General features: G+C 42.9%; 1 protein-coding gene across 1 annotated transcript; it reads right to left on the bottom strand.

Moving 5' to 3' along the window:
* Positions 1-1,076: 1,076 nt before the first annotated feature.
* On the bottom strand, positions 1,077-11,463 carry LOC129816208 (NF-kappa-B inhibitor alpha-like). Its single transcript, XM_055870449.1, has 6 exons — positions 10,518-11,463; positions 10,314-10,431; positions 3,336-3,537; positions 3,124-3,212; positions 2,690-2,935; positions 1,077-2,554 (listed from the first exon to the last, which is right to left on the bottom strand). The coding sequence occupies exons 1-6, from the start codon at positions 11,006-11,008 to the stop codon at positions 2,510-2,512; spliced, it is 1,191 nt and encodes a 396-aa protein (XP_055726424.1). The 5' UTR covers positions 11,009-11,463; the 3' UTR covers positions 1,077-2,509.
* Between the last annotated feature and the right edge of the window lie 763 nt (positions 11,464-12,226).

The following is a 12,226-nucleotide window of genomic DNA, read 5'->3' as shown; positions in this document are numbered from 1 at the left end:
CCTGAATTCGTTAGGAACTTTCCTTTCATATCATATTAATCTTGACAAACAGAACGTATTTTTGGGGTCTTAAAATCTATGAATGATTTTTTATTAATGCAATAAAGGATTGCAGGCATGTGCTTTGTCAGTGGCTGTGACATAGGGTTCAGACAGGAGTTGAAGGAGTTGGAAGAGCGAATGAAACGGTAGGAAGGACATCCCAGCGTCAAGTTGTTTCAGATTTCACACAGGCACATAAAATATACAGTGCTACTGTGTCAGTGGGAACCAGGGCTATTGCTCAATGGTGTTCACAGTTCGATTTATAAGTGAAAATGTTGAACGGAACCAGTACCAGAACTATGCAAGTCCCCTAAATAGGGGACTTTACATCTAAGAGGTTTTTAAAGCTGTGTTTTGACATTGGTCTATTTATCAAAATGTCTTGTCAACGGGAAGCAGCGAAAGCATACTTTTCTATTTACGTTTTAGGAATAGAAGTTAATAGAACTTTCAACATTAATTTCCAATGGTATTGTACTTAAGCAGGTAAAAACTGCTGAATGAGTCAAAAAACGTGCTGCAATTGATTCATTTTGATGATATGCAAGAAATCAAAAAATTGGGTTTGCCCAGCCTACTCAGTATTCCATATTTTGTAACTATATAATACGTTTTCATCTATTCCCAAATTTAAAAAAAATCTGTTTAAAAAGGGACTTTTCGAAATTGTCGACCTTCATTCATATTCATCTCCAGTACAACCCCGACATATTGTCTACAGACAATACCCCATAATGACAAAGTGAAAATATGTTTTTAGAAATGTTTGCAAATAAATGCAGAAATATCTCATTTACATAAGTATTCACACATCTGAGTCAATGCTTCATAGAAGCAGTTTTTCTGGGTAAGTCTCTAAGAGCTGTGTCAAACTCTTTGCAAGTTAAACCATGAAAGTATGCATAACATAGCCTCGGGTTCCAGATGCTGTAACTGTATCAAAGTAGTGCATGGAAGTAAAGTTAAACTACAACTGAATCAGAATCTATACTTTTGCGTGTTCAGTGAGAATAAACAGCAGACACTGCACAGCCTCTTAATACTGTATTTATTTTAGTTTTAATTACAATAATCATGTAGACACCATGCTCCTGCTGACGAGCAAACACAGAGGCATCCTAGCCTGTCAAATCACCAGTCAATCCTTCAAAATAATACAAAAACGGCAAAATGCACAAAGCGAATATACACCAGATTCTTTTAGACCAGGGATCTCCAACCCTTGTTCTGGGTGGGTCCCTGTGTTTGCTTCTTGTAGTTCCGTCTTTAATTGGTGAACTGTACATAAAATGGACTGAATGAAAACATCACTCCAGGGACAATCAGGCCCTGGTTAGAGCACTCCTATTCATGGATTGATCCATTACTGAAATAGTTGGATCACTTCACCCATGCGATTGGTCAAATATCAATTCATGGAGACTTGCAGAGGTTCTCAAATAAGTGAAATTATAATTTATTTTTCAACTGGAAGCAAAGATGATTTAGTACCAATGTGTTGAGTTTGCCCCTCCTTTCTCTTTCCATCCCATTTCCAACCTCTACCTGATGTACATTCACATCTTCCCCTAACCCTGAACCGTTAATAATGCAAACATCTCAGATAATCCAACTACTTTAATCCCAAACCCACATCTCTTATCTATAGCCTAATTTCACAATTAGCATTGAGATTTTTTTTATATAAATCCATGCAGCTAAAGATCACCATCAGAGGCAAGAAAATCATCAAGTGGTTATTTAAACAGGGGGGGGGGGGGGGGGGGGGGCAAATGCCAGCTATATCTCCCCCTTAGCAATAGCTTGAATTTAAAACATACAGTATGGGTTATTTGAGAACTTAATCGAGCTGCAATTTTTTAGCTTATAGAGTCCTATTTAAAAAATAATAATAGACAAATCTAATCCAACTGGTCTGTGTTACAGCACACTGCAGTATCAATGTGTTACTGGGTATTTAGACATCAAAACCTTTTCTGACTTTGCACCATAGATTACCCTGAAGATGGGTATCAGCAGCCCATCTGAGCAGTGGAGTTGCATGTGAGCCAACGGTGGGGTGGGACATGTACAAGAGATGTGGCCACTAGTGGGCGTGGCCATGATTTGAGTTTGACAGCACACAGCTGAGTCCATGGTTGGATCATTCTCCCATGCTTAGAGTAGGCAACACTAGTATTGGCAAGCTTAGCTCCAGATAGACACTAAAACCCATGTGATCCAACTAATATTAGCTTGCCCTCTGCCCAATTTAAGGGAACTAATTTGAAGCAGGAACAACTGTGATCAGCTAATTCGAACAACTTAGTTCCTGACTGGGTTGAGAACTGGAGTTCCCCAGCAGCCTTGATATATACAATTTACAGGCACACATACATACACAAACCACACACACAATCTACATCTATAGCTTAGCCCAACAGCAGCGCCATGACTCCATGTGGCTTAGTGTCCTTGTTCATGGTTAGTGCACTCGTTGTCCATTGATAACAACGTCATCAAACTCTTCCTACAGGAGGAAAACAGAAGAGCAGAGTTAATCGTCATGGAGTCATAAACCCAATAATAATACTTACAGCCATGATAGACAATGTGTGCTCAAACATGTACAATGCTAACTGTAACTGCCCCAGACCACCCTCACATCTTCGCTCTCCCTCTCCTCTGCTTCCTCCTCCTCTTCATCCTGGACCTGTGTGTCAGAGGCCCCTCTAGCCTTGAGCAGGGCCTGTACCTCCTTGTTGGGCCTGTGCAGGGCGCAGTAGAGGGCCGTGTGGCCTGCATAGGAGGGCTGGTCTACATTGGCCCCCCCCTGCAGCAGCAGCTGCACCAGCCTGGGGCTCTGGGACTCAACGGCCCAGTGTAGAGGGGAGCGGCCTGAGCCCAGGTCCTGGGGGGGCAGGAGGGGAGAGAGGCATCATCATAACCTTTAAGTGTAATTATCTTGCTCATTAGGTAAGGGGACCTTTAATAATGAGTTTGATGGATGAAGTACTGAGGCATGTTGGAACCCAGCGGGCATAGAGGACCCACCCTGTCTTCATCAGTCTGATACAGTAACTAATGTGGGCTACTCACCCTCTGGTTAACATTGGCTCCTGCATCAATCAGCATGCTGATTATGTCCTCTTTGCCCCTCTGTACTGCCAAATGCAGTGCACTCACCCCTGAAAGAGAAGAGAGAGCGGAAGGGAGGGTGACATTACAAATAGAGAAACAAAGGTAAGCAGGGATGCAGAGTTTCTAACGTTAAAATAACTGGCTCCATGTCCTCGGGGTGATCCGTGTACCCGAGTAGTTGGTGACATGCAGGTAGTCAGTGCTCTGGCAGTTGGAGGTGATCTCTCGTACACAGTCCTGCCTCAGCTCCCTGACAGCCAGGTGCAGCGGTGTGTTCCCTCCCCTCTCCTGGAGCTCAGCACTCGCAGCACCCCACAGCAGCCCTCGCACAAACTGGGACTGGTCCACTATGACAGCCAGGTGAAGGGCAGTCTGACAGAGGAAGAAAAGTGGACAAATAGTAACCAAAGGAGGAGATTTGAGAGGGACAAGAAAATGGAAGGTGACGTGTTAATTACATGTTAGTTTCAAGTTTTATTGTCTGGTGCGCAAGCTCTTTCCCAACAATGCAGTAATCAATATCAGTAGTAAAAGAAAAATACTATAAAACAAAGTAGAACAAGAACACACGAGAAACATAAATAAGAACATGAGAAATAATTACATTAATATGAAGTTGGTCACCCCTTTTCTGCTAAAAACAACCTCCACTCTTCTGGGAAGGCTTTCCACTAGATGTTGGAACATTGCTGTGGGCACAGATGTTGGGCGATTAGGCCTGACTCGCAGTCAGCGTTCCAATTCATCCCAAAGGTGTTCGATGGGGTTGAGGTCAGGGCTCTGTGCAGGCCAGTCAAAGTTCTTCCACACCAATCTCAACAAACCATTTCTGTATGGACCTCGCTTTCTGCATGGGGGCATTGTCATGCTGAAAACAGGAAAGGGCCTTCCCCAAACTGTTGCCAAAGTTGGATTCACAGAATCGTCTAGAATGTCAATGTTTGCTGTAGCGTTAAGATTTCCCTTCACCAGAACAAAGTGGCGTAGCCCGAACCATGAAAAAACAGCCCCAGACCATGATTCCTCCTCCAAACTTTACAGTTGGCACTATGTATTGGGGCAGGTAACGTTTTCCTGGCATCCGCCAAACCCAGAGTAATCCGTCAGACTGCCAGATGGTGAAGTGTGATTCATCAGTGCAGAGAACGCGTTTCCACTGCTCCAGAGTCCAATAGCGGCGAGCTTTACACCACTCCAGCCGACGCTTGGCATTGCGCATGGTGATCTTAGGCATGTGTGCAGCTGCTCGGCTATGGAAACCCATTTCATGAAGATCCCAACAAACAATTCTTATGCTGACGTTGCTTCCAGAGGCAGTTTGGAACACGGTAGTGAGTTTTGCAACCGAGGACAAAATGTTTACGCACTATAGCACTCGGCGGTCCCGTTTTGTGAGCTTGTGTGGCCTACCACTTCGTGGCTGAGCCGGTTGCTCCTAGACGTTTCCACTTCACAACAACAACACTTACAGTTGATCAGGGCAGTTCTAGCAGGGCAGAAACTTGACGAATTGACTTGTTGAAAAGGTGGCATCCTATGACGGTGCCACATTGAAAGTAACTGAACTCTTCAGTAAGGCCAATGTTTGTCTATGGAGATTGCATGGCGGTGTTCTCTATTTTATACACCTGTCAGCAATGGGTGTGGTTGAAATAGCCAAATCCACAAATTTGAAGGGGTGTCCACATACTTTTGTATATACAGGGTCAGTACCAATACCATATTAACAATGTGCAGGAATACTGGCGTGGTAGGGCTAGATATGGAGAGGGCACAAGAGGTTGGTGGCACCTTAATTGGGGAGGACGGGCTCATGGTAATGGCTGGAGAGGAATTAGTGGAATGGTATCAAATACATCAAACACATGGTTTCAGCATTTATTATGAACCATCCTCCCCTCAGAAGCCTCCGCTGGTATAGGGGTAAGGTGACTTGGCGTCAGGATATAAGATCAACAGAGTAGCAGCAGAGTATGATGATTGTATGCGAGTGTGTGTGTGTGTGTGTAGAGTAGGTATGAATGTGTGGAGTGTTGTGTGTGAACAAATAAAGTGTGTGCACGCAAGTGTGTGTGTGTTGGAGTGTCAGGATCAATGCAGATAGTCCGTGTAGCCATTTTGTTAGCTATTTAGCAGTAATAAATCCCCCATTGTGAAATCCCCATATGCTGGCGTGGCAGATCTAGGTTCAGTAGAGCAGTGTAACCCTTAGCTATTAGCAATGCTGGTGTATATATTCAATCACTTTTTCACAGCATCCTTTTTGATTTAAACAAAACTTTCCATATGTGTTTGCCCATGGAAGAAATGTTCAGAAATTGACTTTTTGGACCTGATTGCCAAAGTATTCAGGATATAGAGGTGCTCAAAGTTGACCCAATTTGCATACCCCACCATACCATGAAACATCCATCTCTTCATCACTGGAAAAGATAAACAGTTGAGATTGATATCTAAATGCTTACAAACAGGGTTGGAAAATGTTTTGTAATAAAAATGTAACCTTTAACATCAATTGTCCCAAAATTTGTAAACTCCGATTTTCACCCATATGTTTTAGCTTACTTAGACCCTGAGGTTGGTTGTGTTACATCATCTGAGGTTGTGTTGTAACCGCCATCAGTTGAGACAGAACATACTCTTGAATACAGGGTGGGTGAAATAATGTACTTTACAAAAATATACAGTGCTTCGGAAAGTACTCAGACCCCTTGACAATACTCCATAATGACAAAGCAAAAACTGTTTTGAAATTTTAGCAAATTTATACAAAATAAAAAAACAGAAATATCTTATTTACATATGCATTCAGGCCCTTTGCTATGAGACTCGATATTGAGCTCAGATGCATCCCGTTTCCATTGATTTTCCATGAGATTTTTCTACAACTTGGAGTCCACCTGTGGTAAATTCACTTAATTGGACAGTCCCACAGTTGACAGTGCATGTCAGACCAAGCCATGAGGTCGAAAGAATTGTCCGTAGAGATCCGAGACAGGATTGTGTCGAGTCACAGATCTGGGGAAGGGTACCAAAAACATTTCTGCAGCATTGAAGGTCTCCAAGAACACAGTGGCCTCCATCATTCTTAAAATTGAAGAAGTTTGGAACCACCAAAACTCTTCCTAGAGCTGGCCGCCCAGCCAAACTGAGCAATCGGGGGAGAAGGGCCTTGGTCAGGGAAGTGACCAAGAAGCAAATGGTCACTCTGACAGAGCTCTAGTGTTCCTCTGTGGAGATGGGAGAACCTTCCAGAAGGACAACCATCTCTGCAGCACTCCACCAGTCAGGCCTTTAAGGTAGTGGCCAGACGGAAGCCACTCCTCAGTAAAAAAGGCACATGACAGCTCGCTTGGAGTGGCCGAAAAGCACCTAAAGGACTGATGAAAGCAAAATTGAACTCTTTGGCCTGAATGCCAAGCGCCACACCTGGAGGAAACCTGGCACTATCCCTACGGTGAAGCATGGTGGTGGCAGCATCATGCTGTTGGATGTTTTTCAGCGTCAGGGACTGGGAGACTAGTCAGGGTCGAGGCAAAGAAGTACAGAGAGATCCTTGATAAAAACCTGCTCCAAAGTGCTCAAGATCTCAGACTGGGATGAAGGTTCACCTTCCAACAGGACAACAACCCTAAGCACACAGCCAAGACAACGCAGGAGTGGCTTCGGGACAAGTCTCAATGTCCTTGAGCCCGATCGAACAACTCTGGAGAGACCTGAAAAATAGACGTGCAGCAACGCTCCCCATCCAACCTGACAGAGCTTGAGAGGATCTGCAGAGAAGAATGGGAAAAACTCCCCAAATACAGATGTGCCAATTTGGTAGTGTCATACCCAAGAAAACTCTAGGCTGTAATTGCTGCCGAAGGTGCTTCAACAAAGTACTGAGTAAAGTGTCTGAACACTTATGTAAATGTGAGTTTTATTTTTTATACATTTGCTCAATGTAGATTGAGGTCGGGGAAAAAACGATTTAATCAATTTTCGAACAAGGCTGTAATGTAACAAAATGTGGAAAAAGTCAAGGGGTCTGAATCCTTTCTGAATGTACTGTGTGTGTGCGTGTATACAGACACACTACCTGTCAAAAGTTTTAGAACACCTACTCATTCAAAGGTTTTTCTTTATTTTTACATTTTAGAATAATAGTGAAGACAAAACTATAAAATAACATGGAATCATGAAGTAACAAAGTGTTAAAAAAATCAAAATATATATTGGAGATTCTTCAAAGTAGCCACCTTTTGCCTTGATGGCAGCTTTGCACACTCTTGGCATTCTCTCAACCAGCTTCACCTGGAATGCTTTTCCAACAGTCTTGAAGGAGTTCCCACATATGCTGAGCACTTGTTGGATGCATTTCCTTCACTCTGCGCTCCGACTAATCCCAAACCATCTCAATTTGGTTGAGGTTGGGGGATTGTGGAGGACAAGTCATCTGATGCAGCACTCCATCCCTCTCCTTCTTGGTAAAATAGCCCTTACACAGCCTGGAGGTGTGTTGAGTCATTGTCCTGTTGAAAAACAAATGATAGTGGGACTAAGCGCAAACCAGATGGGATGGCGTATCGCTGCAGAATGCTGTGGTAGCCATGCTGGTTAAGTGTGCCTTGAATTCTAAATAAATCACTGAGTGTCACCAGCAAAGCACCCCAAAACCACCTCCTCCATGCTTCATGGTGAGAAATAAACATGCAGAGATCATCCGTTCACCCACACAGCATCTCACAAAGACACAGCTGTTGGAAGCAAAAATCTCCCATTTGGACTCCAGACCAGACAAATTTCCACCGGTCTAATGCCCATTGCTCGTGTTTCTTGGCCCAAGCAAGTCTCTTCTTCTCATTGGTGTCCTTTTAGTTGTGGTTTCGTCACAGCAATTCGACCATGAAGGCCTGATTCACACAGCCTCCTCTGAACAGTTGATGTTGAGATGTGTCTGTTACTTGAATTCTATTAAGCATTTATTTGGGCTGCAATTTCTGAGGCTGGTAACTAATGAACTTATCCTCTGCAGCAGAGGTAACTCTGGGTCTTCCATTCCTGTGGCGGTCCTCATGAGAGCCAGTTTCTTGATGGTTTTTGCGACTGCAACTTTAAAAGTTGTTAAAATTATCTGTATTGACTGACCTTCATGTCTTAAAGTAATGCACTGTCATTCCGCTTTGCTTATTTGAGTTGTTCTTGCTATAATACGGACTTGGTTTTTTACCAAATAGGGCTATCTTCTGTATACCCCCCCACCACCACCTTGTCACAACAACTGATTGGATCAAACGCATTAAGCAAAGAAATTCCACAAATTAACAAGGCACACCTGTTAATTGAAATGCATTCCAGGTGACTACCTCATGAAGCTGGTCAAGAGAATGCCAACAGTGTGCAAAGCTTTCATCAAGGCAAAGGGTGGCTATTTGAAGAATCTCAAATATATTTTGATTTGTTTAATACTTCTTTGGTTACTACATGATTCCATGTGTGTTATTTCATAGTTTATGTCTTCACTATTGTTCTACAATGTATTAAATAGTAAAATAAAAACCCTTGAGTAGGTGTTCTAAAACTTTTGACCGGTATTTTTTTTTTGTAAGAAATTATAAAAACTATTTGACAACCCTGTTTGTAAGCTTTCAAATGATATGAATCTCAACCGTTTATCCATTACAGTGGTGAAGACATGGATGTTTCATGGTATGCAAAATGGGTCAACTTCAACCACCTTTGTCTCTTGACTGTTTTGACATTCAGGTCCAAAAAGTCAGTGTTCTGAGTACTTCTACAATGGGCAAATATGTATAGAAGGTTTTGTTCAAATCAAAAGGGGTGCTGTCAAGTGATTGAATTCAAATAGATTTAACCTACAGCGTTGCTCCCTATTGTATTGAGTTGCACAATAACAGTCTTCGGGAAGCCAGAAGTTAAATAAAATTCCATTTCAACTTACTGTGCCAGTGGGCAGGACGGTTGGTCATTAAAAGCCGGGGAATTTGTTAAAATATCTGAAAGGAACATATTACTTAACAGACTTTCCAAATGTGTGTCTGTTCTAGACCCACGTCCTCTCTGCTTACATCATGTCAAAATAAGTCCCCCACAAGATATTCATTGATCGTGGACTTCAGGAAACAGCAGAGGGAGCACCCCCCTATCCACGTCGACGGGACAGCAGTGGAGAAGGTGGAAAGTTAAGTTCCTTGGCGTACACGTCACAGACAAACGGAAATGGTCCATGCACACAGTATGGTGAAGAAGGCCTCTTCAACCTCAGGAGGCTGAAGAAATTTGGCTTGTCACCTAAGACCCTTTCAAACTTTTACAGATGCACAATTGAGAGCATCCTGTCGGCTGTATCACCGCCTGGTACGGCAACTGCACTGCCTACAACCGTAGGGCTCTCCAGAGGGTGGTGCGGTCTGCACAACGCATCACCACGGGCAAACTACCTGCCCTCCAGGACACACACACAGCACCCGATGTCACAGGAAGGCAAAAAAAAAGATAATCAAGGACAACAACCACCCGAGCCACTGCCTGTTCACCCCGCTACCATCCAGAAGGTAAGGTCAGTATAGGTGCATCAAAGCTGGGACTGAGAGACTGAAAAATAGCTTCTCTCTCAAGGCCATCAGACTTAAACAGCCATCACTAACACAGAGGCTGCTGCCTACATGCAGATTTGAAATCATTGGCCACTTTAATAAATGGATCACTAGCCACTTTAATAATGATGTTTACATATCTTGCATTACTCATCCCATATGTATATACTGTATTTTATACCATCTTGCCTATGCCTGCTAAGTCATTGCTCATCCATATATTTATATATTCTTAATCCATCACTTTACTTAGATGTGTGTATAAGGTAGTTGTTGTGGAATTGTTTGATTACTTGTTGATATTGCTGCACTGTCGGAACTAGAAGCACAAGCATTTCGCTACACTTGCATTAACATCTGCTTACCATGTGTATGTGACCAATACAATTGTATTCGATTTTTTTCCACATATGGCACACTTGCAGGACTTTTATTTTGACATGAGGTTAGCAGAAAGTCTTTAATAATACATTTCTTTAGATATTTTGTCTCAAATTTCCCCGTAAATACTCCAGTGTTGCTAATGCAGCTATGTGTCCTTGTGCTTACCTGTCCCAAGTGGTTCTGGATGTCCAGGTAAGGCACCCAGCTCCTGTCCAGCGCTATCACCCCCAGAAGGTACTGTACGAAGGCCCAGTGCTCGTGAATAAGAGCCAGGTGAAGAGCCCTATGAGCAAAGGAGGTGTTTGAGATAAGTACAAATAGCCAACAAATTGCTGTTCACCATGTGAATAGTAAGGAGAGGCTTCTCACGTGTCTCCATCCTCAGACACAAAGTTCAGTGTGTTGAACATCTCTCTTCTCCGTTTTTCCTCCTCTGGGATCAGTGCCGCTTGCCTCCCACTGTCATCCACTGTGTCACTGATAACTGGTTCATTCAGGTGCATGGTCCCCAGCCCCTGTGATATACTCCCCATAGTCTCATCTGTAATTGAGTCCCCTATAGCCGAGTCCAACCTCTCTTCACCCCCCGGTGAACTACAGTCCATGGGGCGCTTGTCAGTGTCATCCAGTGATGGGTAGGATGTCGTGTACGGAGGGGACCCGGGCACCCATGTTTGGGATGTCTCGTTGCTGAAGGGGTCATCCAGACTCAGCGCTGCTCCACTCAGACAATCTAGCCCACTGTCGCACCAATCCTCCGGTGTAGAAGTACACAGAGCGTCGTGTTTTTCAAGCCCGAAGTGAAGTTCAGGCCGTGTAGGCAGCTTTCCAGAATCGCACCTGGGCTGAATACCAGCCATTACGAATACCGTTGCTAGCTACCTATGCACCTTTTTTTTTATAGATTCCTCTGCAATAATGGCAATAACAGCTGGTTAAAAATTGGTGTATATTTACTTTTAGTAGCTAGACTGATAGCAAACTGTCTAAAGAAAAGTAACAAGCTAACGTTAGCTGTGCTGTCAAGCTGGCAGCTTGACAGTAGCAGTTGGCTAGCTTGCAAGCTAAAGTGCTAGGACCAGGCTAAGAAAACAGCGCAGCGCGCTGCACCTAAGCTCTAACTGATCAAGTTAATCTTTTAAAAAGTTATTTAAGGAGTAAAATAAATGTTAACGTCTTAAGCTGTTTTCAAGTCAAGGCGTCTTGCTAAAATAGTTGTCCTGGGGAATTCCCAAGCCTCTCCAGGCTAATGTTAGAAGGATCAAAATACAGTGAAAGTAGGTTCTGCGCGCATGCGTGTAATTGCATATCCGATTGGTGCTTTATTACTGTACTGCCACAGACAAAAAGGGAAACCTGGTTAGTTACCAGCAGAGCTCCAAATACTGTACATGGCCTTTTCATATGTACAGTGAGATAGTCAGATAATACATTATTCATTTCATTTTTCGCTTCATTCATCTCAATAAATATATTACTTTACAGACAATTGCTGGGTTTGCCCTGAAAGCCTGCTTTATATTGCATATGTGTGTATCTTCTTAAGCGCATAATAGTCCAAATGATCTTGATCCTTGATACCACCATCAATTCATGTGATTGTATTAACTGTTATAATCACTGAATGAACAAAGATCTGGAGGAAATTTTTTAAAAAAACACTAAAAGTCAGATGGATTTTAGGAGGGTATCGTATCCACATCCACAGGATGGCGCCAGAGGTGTACACTAAAACCACGTTTTAATTCCTCTGTTTTATCTGTAAGCAGATCATTTCTCAGGATTCATTACTAATTGCAACTAATTTGTTGAATGCAATAACGGTATGAAATATTCAATTTCAGAAAAAGGCCAAAAGGAAAATAAGAAAATTCAGCAATGAAAGATGCTTCAAGACATGATTATGGTATTTCATGGTTAATTTTGTGTGAAAAGGAATACCTGAGTGTCAGAGAATGCAGAGGGTTGTTTGAAGGTGAGTAAGGTGTGTGTGTGTGTGTGTGTGTGTGTGTGTGTGTGTGTGTGTGTGTGTGTGTGTGTGTGTGTGTGTGTGTGTGTGTGTGTGTGTGTGTGTGTGT

Source organism: Salvelinus fontinalis, chromosome 2, assembly GCF_029448725.1.
Source record: "Salvelinus fontinalis isolate EN_2023a chromosome 2, ASM2944872v1, whole genome shotgun sequence".
NCBI lineage: Eukaryota > Metazoa > Chordata > Actinopteri > Salmoniformes > Salmonidae > Salvelinus > Salvelinus fontinalis.
This window is presented reverse-complemented; position numbering and strand designations above follow the sequence as displayed.